The sequence below is a fragment of the Macrotis lagotis genome, chromosome 7 (genome assembly GCF_037893015.1).
Source record: "Macrotis lagotis isolate mMagLag1 chromosome 7, bilby.v1.9.chrom.fasta, whole genome shotgun sequence".
Lineage (NCBI taxonomy): Eukaryota > Metazoa > Chordata > Mammalia > Peramelemorphia > Peramelidae > Macrotis > Macrotis lagotis.
Genome location: NC_133664.1, coordinates 41,182,655 through 41,210,651, shown reverse-complemented (window position 1 = coordinate 41,210,651; position 27,997 = coordinate 41,182,655). Strand labels below are relative to the sequence as shown.

Here is a 27,997-nt window from a genome sequence, read left to right as displayed (position 1 = left end):
AATATGTTGAGAATATGACAAGGTTTTAATAATGTGGGACAGGCGAAAGGTATTAGAAAGAGAAGAAATCACCATAAACTGGTATTCCTGGGAAGGGGTTCAAGATAGGATAAGCTTAATTAGGAGAGAATTGGGATAGGCATTGTAGGCAAAGGATGTGATCAACAGTAAGGAAGGAATGGGCATGGCATAGGCTGGGGCTACAAAAGATAGAACTTAAAAGCCCTAGTACAACTTTAAGAACATCAGGTCCTCAAAGAGAACCAGAGAGTTCAATAAATAACTTTGGTTTTAAGACAGCATGGTGAAAAGGGTAGCAGCAGAAAGTCTGAGTAAGAAATGGATCTGACACTTAACTGTCATCCTACACAAGATACTTAACCTCCTGTTTCCTCAGCTGTAAAATGGGGGCTAATTATATCAGTTCTTGTGAAAATTCTCCCCATAGAATTAAAACTTAAAAGTTCTATGTAAACGCAAGCCAATATGTTATACTATGGGTCATACTACAGATAGGTTTTGCCAATCCATCAACACAGGTATGTGGTCATAATATGAGATATATATTTGGGGCTATGTGAGATTTAAATTATAAATGTACCATATACTTTAGTCTAAAGCAAGTATTTTTGTATTCTTTCTTTGCAGATATATCTTTGTGGTTTTAGTGGTAGAAAGTTAGATAAATTGAGAAGACTTATTAATTGTGGTGGTGGAGTTCGCTTTAATCAGCTCAATGAAGATGTGACCCATGTTATTGTTGGAGATTATGATGATGAGTTAAAACAGTTCTGGACCAAATCAACACACAGGTTCTGACTATTTATTTTAAAGCAGTTTCTATAGTGATAATGGTTTTATTGTAAATTATAAACATGGCTATAGAAATTCTGTATAAAAGACCACTGAGCAAAGAATGGTCTTCATGCTTCAAGTAATAGATCATAATTGTATTTACTATTTTCATAGGCCTCATGTAGTGGGACCAAAATGGCTGCTGGAGTGTTTTAGTAAAGGTTATCTGCTTTCTGAGAAGCCATACATCCACTTAAATTACCAGCCAGTGGAGATAACTGTTTCTGATCAGCCAGGAATGAAATCAACATTTCCCCCAAAAAATAACAGTTTTTCCAAGAACGAATATGTGGACATTGAGAAACATCAGAAAACTGATGAAGACTTACTATTCCAGTATATGAATGATCAAGTAATAGTAGGTAAGAGTTTCTTAAGTCACGTTGATTTATAGAATTAGGACTTCTTAAAATTATTTGCTTTGTTACATAAAAATATCAGTTTAATTTTCATTTGGTTTATTTGAACATATAACATCCCCATGAAATAGAGAGATGTTTTTATTCTCACCTTTGTAAATTGTGAAACTCAAGACACTTAAGAAATTTTTTTAAGTTGCAACTAAAACTCAACTCTCATTCCCAATTCCATCAATACTCGATCCAGTAAATTCTATTTGCATCTTAGTATATTTTAGTATAAAATTAAAACCTTAGATTGTGGGTTGAGGTTTTGATTTCTAAAGTGAAAAATGCTCTTATATTGGTTTCTCTTTTCTTTTTTTTTTTTTTAACAACCTTTGAAGACTGGTCACTGTAGTGAATGGTCATTATGCACAGGATATTCATTCTGACTACAATTGTTTCTTGAAAGTCCTAGCAATAAACAGCCCTATGAGTGATCTCACTATCTCTCTGAATCCCCAATCAGCAAGTTTTTTTTTTATCATATTTTAATTGTTTTCCAATTATATACAATTAGTAGTTTCTACCTATCATTTTTTTTGGTAAGGTCTTCCTCCTACCCCACACAGACACAAGGCAAACTGATGATGTTTACATTATTTCCATGCTATGCATTAATCAAAATTGAATGTTCAACATATTTTTAAAAATTACTTTTCTCCAACTTCCTGCTAATTAAACAAAACCTTATCGCAAGTATAGTCATACAAGACAAAGTCCTGCATGCAACAAGAATTTTTAAAGCATCTGCTATGTGTCAAGTGCTGGGGATAAAAGGGCAAAAACTAAACAGGACACCCACTGTTCTGAAGGTCTGAGTCTAAAGGAATAGGAAGATAACATGCACTTTTACAGATATACATAAAGCCTATTCAAAAATAACCATGTGAGGAAACAGATAGGGTCTCATGCAGAAGGTGTCACTTTAGGTTAAGTCTTTTAGGAAACTGGACAGCCATGGAGGTAGAGGAGGAGCATCATGTGTGAGAAACAAAAGACTGTTTTGACTGATCATAGAGCACATGGGGGGAAGGAATGGTTCATAAGACTGGAGGAGGGAGAAAGAGCTTCCAAATGGGAATTTTATAGCTAATCCTAGGATAGGGAGTCATTGAAGTTTATTGAGGAGGAGGATGACATTGTTTGATCTGTGTTATAGGAAAAGGACTTTTCATAAAGAGCATGTATTTGAGTAGGGAGAGACTTGAGGGTGAAAAATCTTTTTTTCCTGGTCCTGTCTCACTTTTGTATTTGCATCCCCATCATTTAGGACAGTATTTAAAATAAGCATGTAATATGTGGCTTTGCATTCGTTCAGGTGATGGCTGTGAGTAGAGAGAAGGGGATTGGATGTGAGAGATGTGGTGGAACTGGAAATAACAAAACTTGGATATGTGGAATTGAGGGAGAATCCAGATTGATGTCCTCAACAGAAATGGGTAGGAGGGGTAGGTTTGGGGAAATGATGAGTTCTGTGTTGGATACATTGAGTTGGAGATGCCTCAAGGACTTCCACTTTAAGATGGCCATTGGGCATATTAATTCATGTGGGACTTGGGGTGAGGAAGGTCCAAGCTAGAAACTGAGTCTGTATATAGGGACCTGGGAGTCATCTGCTTGGAGAGGAAAATTATAATCACAAACCATTAGGGAAGTTTGAACTGCATTTTATAAAAAAAAAAAAAATTGTTTTTCCAATTACAGGCAAAGTTAGTTTTCAACAAAATCATTTTTAGTAAGGATTTTGTGTTTCACATTTATCTTCCTCCTCCCTCTCCCTTCCCCCTCCCCTGACAAAAAGCAGTCTAATTCAGGTTATATGTGTACAACTAATGTTAAACAGAAATGTGAAAGGAGAATCAAATCAAAAAGGGGAAAACAGAAAAAAAAATAACATAAGACAACTTTTTAAAATTGAAGATCATAGGCTTTGGTCTACATTTAAACTCCACAGTTCCTTCTCTGGATATGGATGTTAGTTTCTATCACAAGTCTTTTGGCATTGTCTTTGATCACTGTATGCTGAGAAGAGTTAAGTTTTATTAGCTGATCATCACATAGTGTTGCTGTTAGTGTGTACAATGTTCTTCTGGTTCTAGTCATCACATTTATATACCACAATTTGTTCAATCATTCCCCAATTGATGGACATCCCCTCAATTTCCAGTTCCTTGCCACTACAAAAAGAGCTGCTGTAAATAGTTTTTATACATGTGGGCACAAAAATCCCTTTTTTTTCTGTTCTCTTTTTGGATACCTAGTACTTGGATACCTGAATGAAAAGGGTATGCTCAATTTTATTGCTCAAATTGCTCTGCAGAAAAATTGGATCAGTTCACCAACAATGCATTCATTGTATCCCATTTTTTCCACATCCCCTCCAACATTGATCATTTTCCCTTTTAGTCAGTCATTTGGCCAATTTATAAGTGTGAGGTAGTACCTCAGAGTTGTTTTAATTTGCATTTCTCTAAAAATGATTTAGAGAATTTTTTCATATGACTAGATAGCTTTAATTTCTCCTTCTGAAAATTGCCTTTTCATATCCTTTGATCATTTATCAATTGGGAAATGACTTGCATTCTTATAAATTTGACTCATTTTTAGAAATGAGTCCTTTATCAGCTATATTAGCTTATTGGATTCCTCATTATATTATGTTGGTTTTATTTGTGCAAAAACTTTCAATTTAATGTAATCAAAATTAACTATTTTATCTTTTACAATGTTTTTTACTTCTTCTTTGGTCATAAACACTCCCCTGAAAAATATATTTTAACGATTCATTATAGGGGGCTGCTAGGTGACACAGTGGATAAAGCACTGACCCTGGAGTCAGGAGTACCTGAGTTCAAATTCAGGCACAGTCACGTAATAATTGCCTCGCTGTGTGACCTTGGGCAAGTCACTTAACCCCATTGCCTTAAATAAACTTTAAAAAAGATTCATTATAGTTGGTAAATATTTAAGTGCTTTCTCTGGCATAAAATGTGCTAAATTCTGTTAAGTATATGAAAGAAGAATGGTGCCCTGTGAGGAGCTTGCAGGCTCTTAAAATGTTTTTCTCCCTGTAATTTTTGTAGCTTTTACTTTCTTGGGTATTGTGATTTAATTAAGTGAATGCTTTTGTTCTCCATTGTTGATAAGTGCAATTTGGAAATCTTATCCTTATTTTATTTTTTTGGTTTGTTTTGCAATTTTCCCCTTAATCTTACTTCCCACCTCCCACAGAAGGCAATTTGCCAGGCTTTACATTGTTTCCATGATACACATTGATCCAAATTGTGATGAGAGAGAAATCATATCCTTAAGGAAAAAACATGAAGTATTAAGAGATAGCAAGATCAGACAATAAGATATCAGGTTTTTTTTCCTAAATTAAAGTTAATAGTCCTTGGTCTTTGTTCAAACCCCACAATTCTTTCTCTGGATACAGATGGTATTCTCCACAGACAGCCCCAAATTGTCCCTGATTTGTTGCACTGATGAAATGAGCAAGTCCATCAAGGTTGATCATCGCCCCCATGTTGCTGTTAGGCTGTACAGTGTTTTTCTGGTTCTGCTCATCTCGCTCAGCATCAGTTCATGCAAATCCCTCCAGGCTTCCCTGAATTCCCATCCCTCCTGGTTTCTGATAGAAAGTAGTGTTCCATAACATACATATACCACAGTTTGCTAAGCCATTCCCCAATTGAAGGACATTTCCTTGATTTCCAATTCTTTGCCACCACAAACAGGGCAGCTGTGAATATTTTTGTACAAGTGATGTTTTTACCCTTTTCCATCATCTCTTCAGGGTATAGGCCCAGTAGTATATCCTTATTTTCTAATACATCTAGTTTATGAACATTTATCATTGGCTAAGTAGCTGTTTTCCAGGTCAACCTCACTTGTTTAAGAGTGACCCTTTTAGGAATCCTTGACTCTGTTACTTGGGTCTTTGTTGAGGGATTTCATTTGAGAGATGTTCAGATTTCAAGTAGAAATTTCAACACTATTGCAGTTTGTTTTATTGGTGATTCAGACTGGTTTCATTGGTATAGAGAACTCCTATTTGAAAATTCCCTCTACCAACTGTTGTAAAGTTAAGTCACTTATGGGTTCACCCATCCAGTAAGATTCAGAGGTGTGACTCGAACCCTGTTCTTCTCTACTCCAGGACTGGTTCTCTTTCCAACATGTCATGTTGAAGGAATGGGTAATTTCAGGAGTTGTTTTTTTTAGCCCCTTAAATTTATGTAGCCATCACTGTGTTGACTTTTTTCACAGGCATACATACACACGTGTATATGTATATGGCAATACTCTGATGTATTACAAATACATCATAATTTAGGTAGTACTCTTATCTAATGTATCCTATCCCATATCTTCTCATTCTGTGATTATTATCCATGACCGCATAAATCTTCTATAGGAAATTCATCCAATCTTTTGGAGACTTTACTCTAGATTTTTTAACATTCCATGCTAATATAGTAAATAGACAAAAATTACTAGCTATGGGAATTGTCCGTGTTGGAAATGTTGTGGAAAGATGGACACACTAAGACATCATAGATAGAGCTGTAAACCTTTTGGAAATCAATTTTCAGTGATGCAAAGAATGTGACAAAAATGTCCACAGACACTTTGGCTCAGGGTACCCTCTACTTCTTGTTTGTATCCCAAGAAGTTTAGTGACTAAAAGAAAGATTCCACAGATAGAAGAATATTTATAATGGCCACTAGCCTATCAATAAATATTTATTAAGCCCTAGGCCCTAAACTAAACTTTGGGGATACAAATAGAAAAAAGAAAGACTGCTGTTGCTCTCAAGGGAGATTGCAATCTAACAAGGTGAGAGAACACAGAAAGAACTGAAAAGCAAAGGATAGGGAGGGGATATGATTGGTGACTGGAGAAGGAACCCAACAGGGCTTCTGGAGAAGACAGAGGTGTCTCACATTCATGCAGCTGATTAGAAGTGAGGAGATGATCGGCCTGGACTCTATCCTTAAATGGAGTTTGGAGTTCAAGGCCTTGCCATTTAGTGAGAGAGACCTGTGGTGCTTGCCAAGGCCCAGGAAGCAAAGTGAGTTCCTGACCCTGGGGATTGACTCCACCTGGAGCGTGAATGGAATGGAATGGGTACTGTGATGAAAAGAACTAGTGAACGTGGAATATAGAGAGGAGGTATGTCTGGGGTGGTAAAATCCACACACCAAGAGTAGTTGGTATTCATAGCACACTTAATATGTGTCAGGTACTGTGCGAATATGAAGTCATTGGATCCTTGTTACCATCCTGGAAGTAGGCACTATGATTATTATACAAAGAAAGAAATTGAGGCAGGCAAGTTAAGGGTCTTGCCCAGAGCCATATAATTATTTAAGTGTCTAAGAGTCCAAATTTCAGGTCTTTGATTCTAGGTTCATTGTAGAATTCACTGTTTTTACCAGCTGCTTCAATATTACAATGAGGTAAATGGGAAGAACTACATCAAAACAATTGAATTTGAATCCTGCAACATTCTCATGGTCAAGCAAGTTTGACTGTAAAGGAGAGATAAGAAAAGATATCTCTTTCTTTTTAGATGTATATGTATGGAATAATATGACTTTGAATATCAGACTTTCGAGGCCTGTTTATTGGTTCTAGAGACTTTTTGTATCATTTTTTATTAATCATAAAGCATTACCCTCTGAAAAGGGTTTGAAGGAATAATGTGGGAAATGGACATGTTACAAAAACAAAAATATGACTAACTTAAAAATAAAATTCCACAGGTACCATTATGTAATCAATGTCTCCCTCCATTTCCAATAACTTATTTCTCAATTTTTTTTAATACCTCATCCTCTATACTAGGCTTCTTTGATAATATTGGTCTGCATTTATCCATTACACTTTTGCATCCATATAGGCATCATTGGAAGAGTATTAGTTGAAAAAAAAATCATTATCACTTCCATTTCTTGGATTTCTTGATGTGTGTTTGATCTTATCTAGCTTTCTTCATCTCTGGCCATTTCTCCTAAGGGAGAAGGTGGGGTTCATTGAAGATTGAATTGTCCAAATGTAGCAGGGTACTATGGTTATTGTTTATTGACAAATATGCCATTTAAATTTTTATTTTTCTCTTTGGTGCTATCATTCCTAAATTGAATAGTATTGGCCTTCAGAGTCCACATGAGAGTGCCTGAATAAAACAGTTATGTGACTCATGCTACTAACTTCAACTGCAAATTATAGTTGGAATCTGACTCTGTTCTCATTGAAAAAATATTTTCCTTTCTCATTTCAGATGAAGGTGAAAAGTCAGAAACTGGAATCTTTAATGATTCCATTAGTGCTACTATACAAGGGGATAACCGGTCTTTCCTCAGCCACAATTCACTGCCTGAGACTTCAACAGTTATTGAAGGTTTGTTTAACCTGAAGAAGTTCCTTGTTGTGGGTTTTAGTGAAGAAGATGAATCTTGCATTGTCGACATTATTAAAGGAAATGCTGGAAAAATTCTGCCCCTCCAAAGCAGAACTATTGCTGACTATGCTGTGGTTCCTTTACTGGGGTGTGAAGTGGAGTCAACTGTAGGAGAAGTTGTTACAAATACATGGCTGGTAAGAGGAAACTGTAGCAGTTGAAACTTCAGCAAGTAACATTGTTAGTGATAGACAATGATCAGAATTTGTGTTTGAAGGGTGGCTGGGAACACATTGGTTATTGTTATAGTGCTGGTGTAGTAAATTGATAGATTTTATATTGGGAATCCAAGTTGTTAAAATTCAGAAACAAAGCGAATATTGGAATTTAAGAAGTAATCTAAGTGACCATTCTATGGGGAAGAGGGAAGTGCAAGTAATAGATGCAAATGTAAAACATGGTTCAGGGACCTAAATGAAGACCACTATTGATTGAAATTAATATTAATATTCTTATCTAATGAACTAGCTTTAATAAATCTTCTTTATTCTGTGTGATGGAGGGAATTTTTTTTTTGTTTCCTAACTTAGACTTAGTAAAGGAGTGTTATGGGTGTGGGTATGTGTGAATACATATATGTATATAGTTTGAAATTATACTGAGAAAAGGTGAAATATAACATTTTACACTAAGATATGATTTAGGTTTCCCATCTAGATAAGAGTTTTTAAAACCTGTTATCTTATTCCTGTTTTTGTTTTCTCTCTTGTAAGATTACTTGTGTTGAACAGCAGCATCTTTTTGATCCAGCATCAAATCCACTCTTCACACCAGTACCAGTATTGGAAGGAAGTGGTACTCCTTTAAAAAACTGTGTTCTTTCATTCAGCCAATTCGTTGGAGCAGAAAAAGATTCCTTGGTATACTTAGCAAACCTGCTTGGAGCAAGGTATGCCTTCTCATTTGCATGTTGCAACATAGAATTTGTCTTAGCCTGTGTGTGAAGTAATGATGCAAAAGGAGTGTCATTTTGAAGAAGCCACAGGTTCTGTGAAGGGAAATGGAATGGAGCTGTGCCTCTGCTCTACTCAGGCCACCTCTCCATGGGACTAAAGTAATTCTCTATGGTCCTTCAAAAAGATTCTTCTTTTTCTGTTTACTCATTTCCTCTGCCCAAGACTAATTTATAGCACTTCCAAAGCTTTGGGATTTGGGGGTGGGGGACACCCCACTGGGACCTTTATTCCTCCAAGGTCTTATGCTCTTTTGCCTGTGCTTTGATATGTAGATGACCACAGTACTTCTCTCCTGGCCCCCTTACCATCTGTGGGCTGTACTCTGGAGGTGCAGGTTGGTTTCTCCCATAGCTAGTGGCCAGACCAGTGTTCCTCACTCCATGCTCATTCTGGTTTAGCTGAATTCTCTCCCCACCCCTTCAGGCTGTTTCGGAGCTGTTCTGGGACTGGAGTATTTTCCAACTCCAGATCCTGGTGAAACACACCTTTCCTGCTGAGCTTCTTCTTGAACTGGGAAAAATGTATTACTCAGGCTTTTTGTGGGTTCTGCCCCCTCTAAATTTTGGCTAGAGTCATAATTTGATGGCTTTTGGAGTTCCCTGGGGAAGGAGTTCTCAGGAAATGTTGCCTTCGCGCTGCCATCTTGACTCCATCCTCTCAGACCACCTCTCCCATGCCTTATATTATCTCTACCTAAATGAATGTTTTGTGGGTACCTGAAATTTGACATGTCCAAAACTGAACAGAACCCTGACTCACTTTTAAAACTCTCTTCTTTCTGTTATTGATTCCATGATTTTCCCAGGCACCAACATTTGAAAATCCATAGGCAGTTTCTCCCTCAACGCCCTATATCTGGTCATTCACTTAATTTACTAAGTCTTCCTTTATAACAGCTTTTGTATCTGTCCCCTCAAAAATGTTGTCATATATCTTACTCTTCCACACTCTCTCCACACCTTTGAAATCCTATCCATGGTTCTATCCTGGTTGGTGAATGATAGCAATCACAAACCATATTTCTGCATCTTGTGCAACAGCCTCCCTACCTTCAGCCTCTTCCCTTTCCAATTCATCCTTCATTCAGCTACAAGAATCATCTCTCTGAAGCACAGGTCTGACCATGTCACTCACTCACTCACTGTTTTGCCCAAAATTCCCCCTGTGGTAAGAGTAAAGTCCTGTTGATATCCTTTCCTAAGGACATGAACCCTAACCTCCATAGAAATTCCAAACAATGCACAATCTCACTTTGGTGAACCCCCAAACAAAACACATCCTCTGGCGACCCCAGTGCCTCCCAGTTCCTTTGGAAACCTCATCTCCCTGCCTCCTATATCCAATGCCCTATAAAAAGACTTGCTCTTCCCTACTATCCACTGCTGGAGTCTGCTTGGACCCAGCCTGCTGTACCTTCCTTCAGTAAACAGCTTTGCATTCACTTCCATTTATAGTAGTGCCCTCTTCCTTTTACTGAGAGTTTACCTTTTGACCTTTCATTCCCCAAATCCCTGTGGTAATTGTAGAAATCAAACAAAGGGAGGAGGAATTATAGATGTGTTAATTTGGATTGATTTTGGAAGTTTACTCTGCTTACTTGGTACAGGCTTGGTTCCCAGAAAATGGCTAGAGTTCTAGCCATGCAACTGAACGTATACTTATCAAGTCTCAATCAAATTGTTTCCTGGTCATTGTGCTTGTTTTTGGCTTACATTAATCTTGTTTTATATTATTCGTGCCTTTCAATGATAGGGATTCCTTATCATCATCATTATCATTATTGTTATTGTCATCCACATCATTATTACTATTATGGCTTTCATCATTAGAGAGCCCACACTGACTCCCATTTGCTCATCATTAGAGAGCCTACACTGACTCCCATTTGCCTCTGTAATATAAAACAAAAGATCCTTAGCCTAGTGTTTACGGCCTCTTCTTTCAGCTTCCAAACTTGCTCTTTGTAGCCTTGGTTCCTAACATTCCCCTTTCTGCACCTAAGTGTGACCTTTGGGCAAGTCACTTAACTCCATTGCCCCACAAAAACAAATACAAAAAAGAAAAATTTTTCAAAAGCAGATGGTATTGGGGTGGCTAGGTGGCATAGTGGATAGAGCACTGGCCCTGGAATCAGGAGTACCTGAGTTCAAATCTGGCCTCAAGACACTTAATAATTACCTAGCTGTGTGGCCTTGGGCAAGCCACTTAACCCCATTGCCTAGAAAAAACCTTTTTTAAAAAAGGGGGAGATGATATTGATAAAGACAATCAAGCACAGGGATGATTTGACCATGGTTGTACAGCTAGCAAGTGGTAGCACTTAGGCTCATGCCTAAGCTTTTACATTTCTTTCTTTTTTTTTTTTTTTTTGGAAGGCAATGGGGTTAAGTGACTTGCCCAAAGTCACACAGCTAGGTAGTAAATGTCTGAGTTCACATTTGAACTCGGGTCCTCCTGACTCCAAGACCAGTGCTCTATCTCTGGTACCACTGCCCCCTACATTTCTTTCTTTCTCTAGACCACTTTGCCTCTCGGTAAGCTGCCCTATGGCTAACAGTCTGACTTGGAAAGTTGGCTTCAGGATATATATTTTCCCAGCCCCAAATGGGAATTTAAGGAAAAAATGGGAGCTTTTTAGGCAGACAATTAGAATGTTCCCACCCGGTATTCAGTTTCCCTTTTCAGATAGACTCAAAGCAGTTTGGGCATGATTGTATGTTCTCTTGTCTACAAGCTTCCAAGCTTTCTATAAATTTGGTTGTCCTCCTTGGTACAGAAGACACGTTGCTGTTTTTGGTTTTGGTGTCCCATCCCATTCCATTCCATTAATTGCCAAGTGGAACAGAACAATTTTGATACATCCCCCTACTATCCTATTTTCCTTCTTCCCAGCTGTTAGTGTGTTACTCAGTAAATCCCTAACTTCTCTCTCTGCCTCAAGTTTTCTCACCTGTAAAATGGTGATAAATTCTTTCCCAAATCACTGCTTTTTGTGAAGTTCCAATGAGATTTATGTGTGAAAGCTATTGGGAAAGTTGAAAATGCCTTTATGGATAGGAAATATTGTTGTTACTCTGTTACTAATAATAAATTATTGCTCTGTTCTGGTTGTTTTTCATGTGCCTTTTTTACTAGAAGAATGAGGGTAAGTAGGTGGTAAATTGCATAGGATAAAAATATATTTTTAGAATAACAGTAATCATCTCTAGTCTGGTAATGATTTTTGTAGCAGAAATTCTGTTTTTTGTTTAGGCAGAGGAAATTAACTGTATTTTGTCCAGCACCCTGATAAATCATTGTATTAGCAAAGTCAGTTTTTTAAAATATCTGCATATATTCTTAACAATTTCAGAATTCAAGAATTCTTTGTACGCAAGGACAATGAAAAGAAAGACATACTTGCCAGTACCCATCTTATAGTGAAGCAACCAGATGGTTCTAAATATCAGGCTGCACAGAAGTGGGGATTCCCTGCAGTATCTATGGCTTGGATATTGGAGACTGCTAAATTGGGAAGGAGAGCAGACGAATGCAAGTTTCTGGTTGGAAAAGAAGGTTATCAATTTGACTTTGTTTTGTATTGAATATTTCTTTCATTAGTTTATTCTTGGGATCATAGATAAAGTAGCTCAAACCCTCATATTTTACAAATGAAATCTATTCAAAGCATCATCAATGAATCAAATTACTATATGCATGGTACTCAAAAACAAATTGAAAACAACCCCCTTTTCCTAAATATCTTACATTCTATTTTTGGAACAAAACTACTTGATCAAAGAGATACTGACTTAATGCTGGGAGTCTTTCCTAGGAAAGAACTATGATTTTTGCTTTCATAGTTTGGGTACTTGTATTTTAAAGTCCAATTAAGACCTTATAAGTTACACTTTTAAATTATCTTTGGAGTTGGGTGCATAGCAGATAATTTTTATCATCTGTAACCCACAAGATAAACATCAACCTAAGGATATTTCCATAGTCTCAAAAAAATATTTAAATGGATGAATTAGAACATAGAATAAGTAAAATTGGAAAGTCTGGCTTCTATTTAGTATTTCCTCCATATAGTTAAAATAAAATGGAAACTCATTTAGTATCATGAATCCCTTTGGCTATCTTCTGATGCCTAAGACTTATGGATCCTTTCTCAGAATAATGTTTTTAAATGCTCAAAATTAAAAATATGGGATTACTTGGGAAAACAATTACATTAAAATAGAGTAAAATTTGTTTTTTACATTCACAAACCCCAGGTTAAAAAACCCTTTTTCTGTCTCATCTATTCATTGTTCTTTGGGGTCAAATTGCTGGAAAGATTTTTGAGAGAAGTGCTAGGAACAGCTTTTTTGAACCACTGCTCTTTACCCAAGACATTTGGGAAATTCAACATATATGACCACATTATTAAACTTTCATTGTTTCTCCAAAATCTTAAGCAACCTAGCCTTTTATTTTTAGTCATCATGAACATGAAATAACTTTAATGTTATATTTGCTTCTGCCAATGGCATGCAGGCATTTAACTCCTACCTTATCTGCAGGTATGAAGCATCTGGTGAGGATCATTTAAGCATAAATCAAATGAAAAGAAGTGGAATAAAAGAGAGCATGTTATACTGTGAATTTTAGTTTTCTCAGAGAAAGATCTATCAATTACATTAATTATATAAGTACAATGGACTCTCCTTTCCATGGAAAGGAGTCAGTTCTTGTGGGTGTAGAACATTGCTTTTATTGTCAGATCTTGTCACTGAGCTTGGCTTAACTGTTGTAAGGGGCAGGTGAGACTATTTGAAATAATGTATGTAAAAAAGGGAAAAAGAAAACATGAACCATACTCAAATGTTGGGGTTGATGTTTTTGATAGGATTTTAGGTTTTAAAATTTAGGTTTAGACTGAGGATTGGAGGTTGAGGGCATTATTGGTTCATATTGGCATTGTTTCTTTTTATCCTGCAGAAGAAAGTTTTGAAACTCAGATGATAGTAGATAAGTCTTATTCAGTTACTCCAGAGAATCCTAACTTGGTCCTGGAACCCCAAAGAAGAGCGCCTGTTACACCTTTAGATGTAAACAGGTTCCGGAGTAAAACTTTTCATACTGTGATCTCACAACAAACTAGAAACTCCTCAAACCCTCCTATTGAAGTACAGCCAAAGAAAGAACTTTCACTGCACCTTGACACACCATCTAAGTTTCTGTCCAAAGACAAACTCTTCAAACCCTCTTTTGATGTAAAGGTAAGAACTCATTGGTTAATATTATCAACTTTGTAATTTGAATGATTTATATAAAATGTTCCCATCACCCTTTATTACGTGGTGTCAAAGGTGTTAATAAGCAAATTTCTATTACTGATACTATCTAAACAAGACAAGGAAAGATAAAAAATTGTTTGGATTTGATTGCTATAACATCATAGGTTTTAGATAGGCCCTACTCCATTAGAGTTTTAAAAGTAATAGACTTTCAGAAGAATAACAGTAAGGAGTAGTGTTGTAAGAGATTACTAAAAAGCACTTCAGTCAGGAGACTTGGGTTCTACTCCCAACGCTTTTGTGTAGTCTGTGAATCACATTGCTATCCATACATTTACACAGCTGAGGTGTCTTATCGAATAAATTATCATAAATATAAATGTTTCACAAATTTTAAAATTTTACATAAAGGTGGCCTATCATTAATATTCATGGCCATTTTATTGAGGTACAAGTTGGTATTTCTGGGCACACAATGACACAGAGTAGTAGTGTCTCATCTTTAAGGTAAGACCTTCAAGGATACTGATACATTTTTACTCCTATATTTTGCTATTGCAGAATTATTTCTTGTTGAATTAAGTATTTTATACTCATCACTGCAGATCCTTGCAGCTTTTACCTCTTTTCTTCCCATGTCTTTGTTTGTTTTTCCCCCATATCTTTCAGAATAAAAAAGCTGAGCTTTTGAATATGTACTATATTCTGTTCAGTAAACCAGCAAGTCTGGATATAAAGTAAAAACATTGGATCTTGTTTCTTTGTTCATCTACTTTCTAAGGTGAGAGCAATTCTGGCAGTCCAGTGGTTCAGAATGAGTAGCCAGTCTCTGGATGACTGAAATCATACTCTATTTTAAAAATTATTTGTTATATAATTTGAATAGACTTTTTCACTACTTATATTTTTATAGTGAGTGAAACATTTAACATTTCTCTATAGAAAAGTAAAAATCAACTAAATCAGAATTACTTTTTACTTATGTCTCTGTTTTTTTGTTGTTGGTTAGTGGCTGCTGTTAGAAGAAAGTCTTATCCAGCCATGGACCCAGTAACTTTGTTTCCTTTTAAAAAAAATGGATAAAATAAGAAAGTACTATGGGGAAATAAGAATTTTAAAATTGAAATGATGATGTACTTACACTATATGTAATTTGAAATCATGCAGCTTTGGAGTTGGTAGGGACCTTAGACATCAGCTAGTCCAACCTGCCACCTAATGAAGGAATCCCTTCTAGCATATCCCCAACTTATCAGCCTCCAACTATTTTTTGTACTTTGTAGTGTAAACTTCAAGTAATGAGGAGTTTGCCCCTTCCCAAGAGAACTCATTCTATTGTTGGACAAACAGAAAGTTTTTCTTTATTCTGAGCCATTATCTACTTGCTGTAACACGTTCCACCCATTTTTCACAGTACTGCCTTCGAGAGAGGGCCTTGGACTTAATAGTCAAGGTGCTTGGTTTTAAATCCTGCCTCAGACTCTTACTTACTATTTGTTATACAAATAAGACCAAGGATTTTCTTTTAGATCTTTAGTTTCATCATTTGTAATGGAGACATTAAAATCTTTCTGATAGGAGAAGAGTTTTGTGAGGACAACTCTTTATATATCTCGAAAATGCTTTAATTTACAGTTATCATTGAGTGTTTGAAGACAATTCTATGTTTCTCCTAAAGTTTTACTTTCCTAGACTTAGATCCCCCTTCTTTTTATCTTTATAAACCTGGTTTTTTTGTTTGTTTGTTTTTTGGGTTTTTGCAAGGCAGATGGGGTTAAGTGGCTTGCCCAAGGCCGCACAGCTAGGTAATTATTAAGTGTCTGAGACCGGATTTGAACCCAGGTACTCCTGACTCCAAGGTGGGTGCTTTATCCACTACGCCACCTAGCTGCCCCATAAACATGGTTTTAATTACAGATTCTGTTGTTCTCTTCTGGCATCCCTCTAGTTTAATCTGATGTTTGAATTTATGAATTCCAGGGTATCTGTGTTGCTCTACTCTCAGATCATAGTCTTTCCAGCCTTCTCATTCTGTGCAGCTTTTGTCCATGGAGAAGATCTCCGCTATACATTAGAGGCCACTCATCTCATGGAAGTCTCTCAGGCTTACTGTTAACATCTCTCATTCTTAGATAATTACCTATCCATAAACACGCTGCAACCTGTCTTGCCATTTCCTTCTAGATTACCTGCAGTTCTCATTTTTCCAAGGTTATAGCCTTTCATGATTGGTAGCCCTGTAACACCCCTGGGAGAATACTCCCAAGGTACTTCGTGCTTCACAAGATAGTCCATTCAATTTTTGGACAACCAAAAAAAAAGTTCTTTATGTAAAGGTAATAGGTCTTTATGACAATCTAATGTTTGTCAGATAAGAGCCACAATCCTCCAAGTGGTCAAACAATCCAGAATTCAGTAGAACTATTTAACTTTCCTAATTTGGATGTGCTACTGTCGCAATCCATTAATTTTCTTTTTTACAGGTGTTTGACACCGTATTAATGCAAACTCCCTAGACCTTTTTCTCATTAACTTTACTCTGTGATATTAAGACAGGTTTTTGCATCCATTCAATACTTTAAAAGAGTTGATTTCTTAAAAATTCAGTATTTTATTTTTCCCCAGTAACAACAACCAAATTCTTTTCCTTCCTCCCATCCATACCCCACTTACTGAGAAAGGAAGCAATTTTAATATAGGGTATAAATGTGTAGTCACACACAACATTGTCATAATAGTCATATTATGATAGAAAACATAGACCCTACACCCCTAAAAAAAAGAAATCTCAAGGAAAATGAAAGTAAAAGAAAGCATTCTTCATCATAAGTCCTTCAGAGTTGTATTAGGTCACTGTTGCTGAGAAAAACTAAGTCAATTCACAGCTGATGATCCTACAATATTGTTACTTTGTACACAGTATATTTCACATAGCATCAGCTCATGTAAGTCTATGCAGGTTTTTCTGAGAGCATCCTGCTTGTCATTCTATCACAATGACATTCTACAGTTTGTTCAGCCATTCCCAAATTTCCAAATCCTTGCCACCAGAAAAGCTGCTATAAATATCCTTGTACATATAGTTTCTTTTCCTTTTTGTTCATCTCATTTGGGATACGAACCTAATAATGGCATTGTTAGATCAAAGGATTTACATAGTCACTTTATAGCCCTTTGGGTATAGTTCCAAATTGCTCTATAAAATGGTTGCATCAGTTCACAACTCCATCAGTAGTACATTAATGTCTTATTTTTCCTACATCTCTTCAACATTTGTCATTTTCCTTTTCTGTCCTATTAGCCAATCTGAGGTATAAGGTAGTATTTCAGAATCATTTTAATTTGCATTTCTCCAATCAGTAGTGTGGCAGTATTTTTTTATATGGCTATAGATAGCATTGATAACCTCATCTGAAAATTGTTCATCTCTTTTGATCTTATATCATTTGGGGAATGGCTCTCATTTTTTATGAATTTGACTTCAGTTCTCTATATGATTAATTAAGAGTCTATATGATCAAGTTAGTATTGCTAACTGCATTTCCCTCTATCTTATTCCCCCACTCCTGTTTATTCTGTTGCCTTTCTCCTTTTCACTCTGTTCATCCTCAAAAATGTGTTGCTTTTGACTATTCCCTTTCCCAATCTGCCTTCCTTTTCATCTTCTCCCTTTTCTTTTATCCTTTTCCTATTCTGTAACCAATTGAGCGTGTATATTATCCCCTTTAAGTCACTTATTTATTTATTTACACATTACTAAAAGCCCTACCCCCCAAAAAATAGAAAAACTTCATGATTAATAAAGTGAGAGAAAAAGAAAATTGTACTTCAATCTGTGTTCATATTCTATCAGCTCTGTCTCTAGGATGGATTGCATTCTTTATCATAGGTCAGTTAGAGAAGTTGCTTCCATATTTTTTCCCCACAGTTGCTATTGCTAATTGTATTTCCCTCCCCACTGCCATTTATTCTGTTCTCTCTCCTTTCACTTTGTCCCTCCTCAGAAGTGTGTTACAGGGCAGCCAAGTGACACAGGCCAGGAGGACCCAAGCCCAATTCCTGCCCCCAAGATACCCAACAACCACCCAGCCACATGGTCCAGAGCAGGCCCCAATCCCACCACCTTGTCTACCCTCCCCCAGGATCTTCCCTCTCCTTTATCACCTATACCTCCCCACCCACCCCACCCTTTACCCTGTCTCCTTTCTCCTATCCCCTTCCACTCTGGTGCAAAAGCTTTTTTTCTTGACTATTACATGAAATATCTGAGCCTAGTCTACCTCTCCTTTCCCTTTCTCCCAGAACGTAACTTTTTTCATCCATTTACTCCATTTTATATTAGACAATCATATTCAGCTCCATCCTGAGCCTTTTCTAGATATGCTTCTTTTAACTTCTTTATTAATTGAGATGATTCATAATGAATATTATCAATATCTTCTTCCCATGCAGGAATACAAGGAGTTCAGCATCATAAAATACCTCATAATTTGCCCTTTCCACCCATCCTCTCTATGATTTGCCTGAGTCCTATACTTGTAGGTCAGACTTTCTGCTCAGTCAACAGGAAAATCTGAAATTCCCCTATTTCACTGAATGTTCATCTTTTCCCTTGGAAGATTCAGATTTGCTGGGTAATTGATTCTTGGTTGTAATCCAAGCTCTTGCTTTCTGGAATATCACATTTCAAGCCCTGTGAACCCTTATTGTAAACGCTGCTAAATCCTGTGTAATCCTGGCTGTAGCTCCACAGTATTTGAATTGTTTCTTTCTGTTTGTGATATTTTTCTCTTTGACTTGAGAGTTCCAGAATTTTGCTATAATATTTCTGGGAGTTATTTTTGGGATTCTCTTTCAGGAGGTAATTGGTGGATCCTCCCCTTTTTCTATTTTGCCCTCTGCTTCTTAGATATCAGGTCAGTTTTCCTGGAGAAAATCTTTTAAAATGAAGTCAAGGCTCTTTTTCCTGGTTATGACTTTCAAGGAGCCCAATAATTTTTAAATCTCTCCTGGATCTGTTTTCCAGGTCAATTTTTTTTTTCCAGTGAGATATTTCATGTTTTCTTCTAGTTTTTCATTCTTTTGATATTGTTTTATTATTTCTTGATTCCTTACAAAGTCACAGGCTTCCCTTAGCTCCATTCTTCATTTGAAGGAGTTGTTTTCTTCAGAAAAATTTCTCATCTCCTTTTCCATGTGGCCAATTTGACTTTTTAAGGCATTCGTCTCATTAACTTTTGGACTGCTTTATCCATTTGCCTTAAACTGATTTTTAGCATGTTATTTACTTTGATTTTTTTTGTATCTTTTTCACTAAGCTGCTGACTTGATTTTCATAAATTTCCTTCATCTCTCAATTCTCTTCCTAATTTTCCCTCTACTTCCCTTACTTGATTTTCAAAATCTTTTTTGAGCTCTGTCATAGCCTGAGCCTAATTTCTATTTTTTTGTGGAGGTTTTAAATACAGAAGCTTGGACTTTCTCATCTTCTGAGTGTGTTTTGATCCTCCATGGGACCAAAGTAATTGTCTATGGTCAGGTTCTTTTTTTTGTTTTGTTTTGTTTTCTCATTTCCCCAACCTGTGCCTTGGTTTTGAGGTGTTTCCCAAGCTTTTACGTTGTTATTGGGATACCTCCACAAGGACTTCTGTTCCTTCAAGGTCTTATGAGAAAGTCTGACTGCTCTCCTGGTTAGTGCTTTGGTCTGTGGATGACTATACAAGCATACCCCTCTGCCCTGGAGCTGTGAGGAGGAGCCCTACTCTATGGCAATAGGGTACCCAGACTGAGACCAGGGTCTGAATGTGGACAAAGCACAAGAGTCCTACCCCAGGGTAGTGGAGAGGTCTCAACAGTCTCCCCCTTACCCCCAACTGTCTGTGTGTTGAGTGCTCTGGAAGCATCTGCTGGGTGGCTCCTCAGGCTTTGCTTTCCTTTCCTGGGGCTGAGACTGTGCTGAGGGCCATGCTGATCTGAGTTCCTCACACACTCTGGCAGAGCTTTCCTGCTGATCTTCCAAGTTGTACTTGTTGATCTCTGGGTTGGGAGGTCTGGATACCACTTTTGCTGCCACGAGAAGTTACCCGTGGGCTGTTCCTGGAAGGCTAGAGCTTGTTTGCTCCTTACAGTGTGATCGTGACTGAGCTTCCACCCACCCCCCCTTCAATCCCAGTGGAACAGAGCCTTCTCATGGATCTTCCAAGTTACCTTGGGCTGGGGGTCATTTAATTAGTCATAATTTTAAGGCTTTTGCAGTTTGTTGGAAGCAAACCTCTGGGAAATTCTGCCTTCACACAGACATCTTGGCTCTGTGTCCCCATGTCCCACTTTTTCCACTCCACTGTAAAATCTTCCTCTTTAGTGTGAGATAGGGAAAAGGGGGAGGTTGAATGGAGTAAACTATCTTCTTCCAGTACATTCTTCTCACCCCTTAATATTTTTGAGCTACTATATTGAACTCAGATTTGTACTCTCTACCATATATACTCTCTTTATCTTTTTTATTTATTTAAGACAATAGGGTTAAGTGACTTGCCCAAGGTCACACAGCTAGGCAATTTTTAAGTGTCTGAGGCCAAATTTGAACTCGGGTTCTCCTGACTCCAAGGTCAGTGCTCTATCCAATTCACCACCCTGCCTTATATATATTCCTTCCAACTGCCTTAATAATCATTTATCATTTCTTGTTCTTGAGTTACTAGTATCATCTTCCCATGTGGGAATATAAACAGTTCAACATCATTAAGTCCTTTGTGACTTCCCTTTCCTGTGTAGCTTTTTTAATTTCTCTTGGGTTTTGAACTTGAAGATCAAATCTTCTGTTCATCTCTGGTGTTTTCATTGTCTCCTACTTTCTCATTCTTTTAATTTTGTTTTATTATTTCTTTATTACTCATAAAGTCATTAACATTCAATTGCTCAATTCTAATTTTTAAGGAATTATTTTCTTTGGTGAGCTTTTGTACCTCCTTTTCAATTTGACCAATTCTACTTTTTTGTTTGTTGGGGGGTTTTCCAAGGCAAGGGGGTTAAGTGACTTGCCCAAGGTCACAGTTAGATAATTATTAAATGTTGCAGGCTGGATTTGAACTTAGGTCCTTCTGACTCCAAGGAGGTTGCTCTATCCACTGCTCCGCCTAGCTTTGCCTGCCTCTCCCCCCCCCCCAATTCTGCTTTTTAAGGTGTTTTTTCCTTCAGTGAATTTTTGAGCCTCTTTGATTTGGCAAAAATTGCTTTTTAAAGAATTCTTCTCAGGAGGTTGAGCCAAGATGATGGCAGGAATTTCCTGAAGCTGCTCTCTAGAACACTCCACATACCTTAAAATTGCAACTCTAACCAAATTCTGGAGTGATAGAACCTTCAGAAAGGCTGAGTGGAACAATTTTCCAGCCCAAGATAACTTGGAAAATCTGCAGAAAGCGTCTGTTCCTCTGAGGTTGGAAAGGATCATACATAGCACAGCCCAGATAACCCCATGCCATGCCAGAGTAAACCAGCTCCAGCCTTCCAGGAACAGTTTTCAGGGAGCTTGGTCCCTAGGTACCTGGGTTTCCAAATCTCTCAGCCCAGAGATCATCAAGGGCAGCTTGGAAGACCAGTGAGAAAACTGCTGCACCAGAGTGAGCATGGAGCCCAGTGCAGTGCAGGCTTTAACACAGACTCATCTCCAGGAACCATAAGCAGGCCTGTGGAACTACCCAGCAGCTGTTGAGTGCAGAGCACTCAGCCCATAGATGGGTAAGGGGGTTGGGGGAGACTGTTGAGTTCTCTGCTACCCCTGGGGCAGAACTCTGATGCTTTGTTCTTATACAGAGCCAGGTCAAAATCTAGGCCCCCCCCACCCCTCACAGCACCAGGTCAGGGGGAGGGCCTACAGAGTACAGACCAGGAGAGCAGTCAGAGCCTCTCATAAGACGAATAATCCCTGGGGATATATCCCAAAAACAATCAAAAGCTTGGGAAGTGCATTAAAATCAGGGCACAGGTTGGGGAAATGAGTAAACAGAAAGAAAGAATCTGAACATAGACAATTACTTTCATACCACAGAAGATCACTCAGAAGATGATAAAGTCCAGGCTATGGAAGAGCTCAAAAAAAGATTTTGAAAATCAAGTAAGGGAAGTAGAAGAATGATAGTTGATGGAGGAAAATGATGAAAACCAAGTCTACAGCTTAGTGAAGGAGATAAAGAAAAACACCAAAGAAAATAACATGTTAAAAACCAGTTTAGGTCAAATTGAAAAAGCTGTCCAAAAGGCCATGGAGGAGAAGAATACTTCTAAAAGCAGAATTGGAAAAGGAGATAAAAACTCTCTGAAGAAAATAGCTCCTTTAAATATAGAATGGAGCTAAGAGAAGCTGATGACTTTGTGAGAAATTAGGAAACAAAACAAAACAAAACCAAAAGAATGAAAAACTAGAAGAAAATGTGAAGTACCTCATGGAAAACCAACTAACAGATACAGGAGAGATAATTTAAAAATTATCGGGCTACCTGAAAGTCATGACCAGAAAAAGAGCCTAGATTTCATTTTTAAAGAAATTCTCCAGGAAATTTGCTCTGATATCCTAGAAGCAAAGGGTAAAATAGAAATTGAGGGAATCCACCAATCACCTCTTGAGATCCCCCCCCATAAATAACTCCCAGAAATATTATAGCCAAATTCTAGAACTCCTCAAAGAGAAAATATTATAAGTAGCCAGAAAGAAAAAATTCAAACATCATGGTGCTTCAGTCAGGATTACACAGGATTTGGCAACATCTACATCAAGGGCTTGTAGGGCTTTGAATATGATATTTCATAAGGCAAAAGAATTTGGATTACAACCAAGCATCAACTCACCAGCAAAACTGAACCACCTCTTTCAGGGGAAAAGATGGATATTCAATGAAATGGGACTTTAAAACTTTCCTATTAAAACAACCAGAGCTAAACAGAAAGTTTGATCTCCAAGTACAGGACTCAGGTGAAGCATAGAGAAACTGGATGGGAAGGACAAATTATGAGGGATTTAATCATGTTGAACTATTTGTATTTCTGCATGGGAAGAAGATACTGATAACTTACATAAACCTCATAAGAGCAGTTAGAAGGAGCATATAAAGATCAGGTACAGAAGAGAGCTGAATATGAAGGTATAATATAAAGATGGAGTCAATGGGTGGGAAAGGAATGTTCTGGAAGAAAGGAAAAAGGAGAGGTAGACTAGGCTAAGATATTTCACATAAAAGAGTCGGTAAAAAGCTTAAGCAATGGAGTAGGATGAGGGAAGGCAGGGGGCGGGGCGAGTGAGCTTTCATTCTCATTGGAAATGGCTCAGAGAGGAAATAGCATACACACTTAGTAACGTAGAGGAATCTATCTTACCCTAGAGGAAAAAGGAAAAGAAAGGGATGGGGAAGGGAGGAGGGGTATAGGTGATAGAAGAGGTAAGATGGTGGGAAGGGGTAGTCAGGTGTAACACTTTTGAGAAGGGATAAGGTCAAAGGAGAGAGAATAGAATGAATGGGAATGGTGTGAAATAGGATGGAGGAAATACTGTTAGCAGTAGCAATTGTGGGAGGAAAAATTATTGAAGCAATTGATGGACTTATGATGAAGGATGAAATCCATCCCAAAGGCAAAACTGATGGTATCTGAACACAGACTAACATACACTTTTTTTCTTTTTCTCTCACTTTATTTTTCTTAAGATTTCTCTATCTTTGTTGGGGTGGGGGGAGATTATGGTTACTTATTATGGTTACAACAATACTGTTGTAATAATGTGAAAATAAGTAAAATAAATGTAGAAGTTAAAAAAAATTATTCTACTTGTTGGCTTTTTATACCTCTTTTACCATTTGACCTAGTTTGGTTTTTAAGGTTATATTTTTTGGTAGTTTTTGTGTCTCCTTTACCAAACTGTTGACTTTATTTTCATGATTCTCTCACATCACTCTCATTTCTCTTCCCAGTTTTTCCTCTACTTCTTTTATTTGATTTTCAAAATCCTTTTTGAGCTCTTCCATGGCCTGAGACCAATTCATATTTTACTTGGAGACTTTGGATATAAGATCTTTGACCTTTTTTTATTTCCTGAGTGTATGTTTTGATCTTCCTGGTCACACATAGTAAATTTCTGTGGTCAGATTTTTTTTTCCTGTTCTTTGCTCTTTTTCTCAATCTATGATTTCATTTAATTCTTTGTTAAAGTAGGATGGAGGGTGCACTAGTCCCAAGCTTCTGGGGTTTTGTGCAAGTATTTTCAGAGATACTTTTGGGGACCTGCAAAGTTCCAATTTTTCCAATGTGGTGTGTCCTCTCCTGGCATGTGGTCTGGTCTGTGACTGACCACAACCACTCTTGTTGGCCTGGGAACTGTGAGGAGGGTTGTTGCTCCTCCTCTCCCTGCCAAAATGCCAACAAAACCCTTCTGACAAGTTGTTTTTCCTCGTTACCTTGGGCTGAGATCTCTGGAAGCAGCTGCTGATACTGCTGTTAATTCAGTGGTTTCCAATGACTTTTCCTGCCAACCTTCTAAGTTGTCTTTAGTGTTTGAAGCCTGAGAGGTCTGGAAATCGCCACTGTTGCCACTGATTCAGTCACCCTGCTGCCCTTCCTAGGTTGTTGGGGACCAGCCTGTACTGACTCAACCTCATTGAGTTCCTCTCTCACCCTGGTGCAATAGGCCTTTCCTGTTGACTTTCTAAGTTGGAAAATGTATTTTTTTTTTCCTTTTAGAGTAAGCTGTTTTTAGCTCATTGAGTCTCATATTTAGATCATTTTGATTTTTTTGAGTATGTCATCCATTGTACTAAATACAATAATTTTATACTTAATATCATGGGTGTGTGTATATATATATATATATTTGTCGTGCTTATATCTTTAAGTTCTTGAGAACAATATTAAAAATGACAAAGGGTAAAGTCCTTCCTTTTGATTAATTTTGGTTATCTTAAGAAAGAACTGGTCCTAAAGATATCAAAATAGTTCACTTGTTAGGGGACAGCAACAAGAAGAGTACAATAAGGAATACTTGTTTGGAAGTCAACTCATAGTGAGCCTTCATTCTCAATAGAAATGGCTCAGTGAAGAAATAACACTATAGGGTATAGAAATCTATCTTAACCTAGAGAAAAATGAGAGGAAAGGGATAGGATTAAGGGGAACGGGGCAGGGGGGTGCAGGGAGTAGGTGATAGAAGGGAGGGAAAATTGTGGAATCAGATGCAATGCACTTCTGAGCAGGGACAGGAATACAGTTAGTAATAGCAACTGTGGGAAAAATTTTCAAAGCAACTTCTCTGTTGGACTTTTCGATAAGGCAACTCATCCCAGAGACAAGAGACAGAATCTGAACATAGACTAAAGTATACCTTTTGTTTTTCTCTAACTTCACCTCTTTTGAGGTTTCTCTATCTTTATTTTGGGGGGGGGTATATTTACTTTCCCATCAAGATTATTGTAACTCATATGTGCTGGAAACGTCTGATAAACATAGGACAATACATAGGACCACAATTTTCAAACCTGATAATCTGGGCACATAAGTGCCTTGTCTTGGCATGTATGTTCATACTTTTAGAAATTCACCTGCCTATATAGTTAACCCCTGTGCCCAAATAAAGATAGAGAAACCTCAAAAGAAGTGAAGTGAGAGAAAACAAAAGATCCAGTCCTTGTTATTGGAGTTGGAAAATTTGGTTAAAATAGATTTACCGAAAAAAATAATTATTGCTCATCACCATGTTGGGTTCTCTATCACCAATATACTTCAGAAATAGTAATGCAGTAAACAGATTTTGGGAGGATTGATGTAGAAACCTAGCCACTATATTGGAGATTGGAGTGCTTTTTCCCATCAAAGTAAATAATCTTATCTCTTGTGAGCACCTGTGGACTATTTCCAGTTAGAGATGGTCTGTATCCCAATTAGCCTAAAGAAGATCATAGGAGATGGTCAAGTACCTTACTGAAATTAAGAAATCCCATTTCTGATTTCTCACAGTCTGAGGTCTCGGGATACTGTTGAAAGGAAATTCCTGTTGGTATGATGCGTTTTAAGTGAGTTTGTGACCACCTCTTTTCTGTTGAGTGACATTAAGTATATTTATCCAGATTTTAAATATGCCCTTTTTCTTTTCTTTTTTTGGGGGGTCTTGGAATTATTCTCCTTTTCTCCAAGATTTCTTCGAGATGACCGGCATGAGTCACATCCTCAAATCCTGGCTGTCAGTCAGTAAAACAACAATTAGAGCTTCCTCTATGTTGGGTGCTGTGCTCTACAGGAACCAATGATCAGGGACTCCTTGAGGGACTTCTGTATGTGATTGACCTGACCTTAAGGGGGGTACCCATATTTTCTTACATCTTTGGCTCAGTTGCTCATCAGTTCCCACTTCACAGTATCTGTTCTGCACAGTGGGAAAACCATTCTCTTGATGAAAACAGGAACAAATCAGGTGTCTTCCTGCCTTTTATTTGTTTTTTAAAAAAAACTGCCACCTTTTCCAGTTTACCTGCCTTGTTTATCTTTTAAACCTAAAAGTAAAATCTCTTCTTAAAGTCTAGCATTTTTCACAAGCCTTAGAACATTTTAACTCATTTTAGCTACCCTTCTGTTAAATAACAGTGAAAAGAGGCTAGACTTGGATTCAGGGGTGCTGAGTTTGAATTCCAGGTCTACTTCTTATTATGAAACCACAGACAAGGCACTTATCACTTCTGGGCCTTGGTTTCTTCATGAGTTAAATGGGGATAATAATGCTTACCGTATCTTTTGTAAATTTTAAAAGTCTAATGATGAGGTGATTATTCTTTTGTATTCATCCTTCTTTGTATATCCTTCCCTTCTATTTTTTAATATATATCCTTTCTTAATATATTAAAAAGGCAACATGATACATTAGAGCACTTACTTGAGACCAAGATTTGAAAATGCTAAAATATTTACTATCTATGAGGCCACATGAAAAGTCATTGTATTTCTCTGAGCCTGTTTCATCTAAAATGGGGATAATATTGGTCTACTGCCAAGGTTGTTATGATGAAGATAAATTGTGAAATGCACAGGCTATGGTCTCTTTTAGAGTTCTTTAATAGGATTTATGTTCATTTATGCCATAAGGAAGTAATGTTTACATATTTCTTATTTCAATAGCTTCATTCTGAGGCCCTGGTAAATAAATATGGCAGAGCCCATGAACTTTTTGCCGGTTTGATTTTTAAACAATCTGTTTTAAAGTAATTCAAACAGGCACAGCTAGGTGGCACAGTGGATAGAGCACCAGCCTTGGAGTCAGGAGGACCTGAGTTCAAATGCAACCTCAGACACTTAATAATTACCTAGCTGTGTTACTCAATTTGGCATGTCACTTAACCCCCTTGCCTTACAAAAAACAAAAAAAGAAAGAGTACTTCAAACAAGACTACCATTAAATCTGAATTTTTCCCCCTTTGTCTTTATATGGAATATGTATTTATTATTTTGGGGTTAATTTGGAATGTAAAATCATCATGTAAAAATGTAGCTAAATTAATCTATTTTCTTTATCACTAGGATGCGCTAGCAGCCTTGGAAACTCCATTAGGTCCCAGTCAACAAAACAGAAGAATGAGTACCCCACTTTCTGAAGTCATTGGCAAGAACTTGAAACTTGCTCTGGCAAATAGTTCTCGCCATACAGTAGCTCTTACTGCCAGCCCTATGCTGAAAGATGCCCAAACAGAAAAGGTAGATTAATTGGTTTACTTAAACAGTAGAAGGGACATTATGTAATTTGAAACCGTCTTTTATGGTTTTGGTTTATGTTTTATGTTGATGGTTGATTTTTTTTTTCTACATATAGGAGGAAGACCCTAAACCACTACACAATGTTGTTATATGTGTTAGTAAAAAACTCAGTAAAAAACAGAGTGAACTAAATACTGTTGCAGCATCTCTTGGAGCAGATTACAGGTTCGTATTTATTTAATAATTCTTCCCATGCCCTTCTGTCTTTCAAAGTGACCCATGGCCTCTTAATTTGCTGCGCTTTATCATATTGCTCACTGTCTTTTACTGGATGT

General features: G+C 37.3%; 1 protein-coding gene across 4 annotated transcripts in view; it reads left to right on the top strand.

The window, feature by feature from the left end:
- The window catches only part of TOPBP1 (DNA topoisomerase II binding protein 1), a 55,860-nt gene that overhangs the window by 12,210 nt on the left and 15,653 nt on the right, over positions 1-27,997 (top strand). For all 4 annotated transcript variants that reach the window (XM_074195839.1, XM_074195837.1, XM_074195835.1 and 1 more), the window contains 8 exons: positions 649-812; positions 970-1,217; positions 7,547-7,863; positions 8,440-8,615; positions 12,035-12,237; positions 13,645-13,925; positions 27,489-27,662; positions 27,778-27,887. In XM_074195839.1, the coding sequence (XP_074051940.1) occupies positions 649-812; positions 970-1,217; positions 7,547-7,863; positions 8,440-8,615; positions 12,035-12,237; positions 13,645-13,925; positions 27,489-27,662; positions 27,778-27,887 (1,673 nt within the window). The remainder of the gene's footprint in view (positions 1-648; positions 813-969; positions 1,218-7,546; positions 7,864-8,439; positions 8,616-12,034; positions 12,238-13,644; positions 13,926-27,488; positions 27,663-27,777; positions 27,888-27,997) is intronic.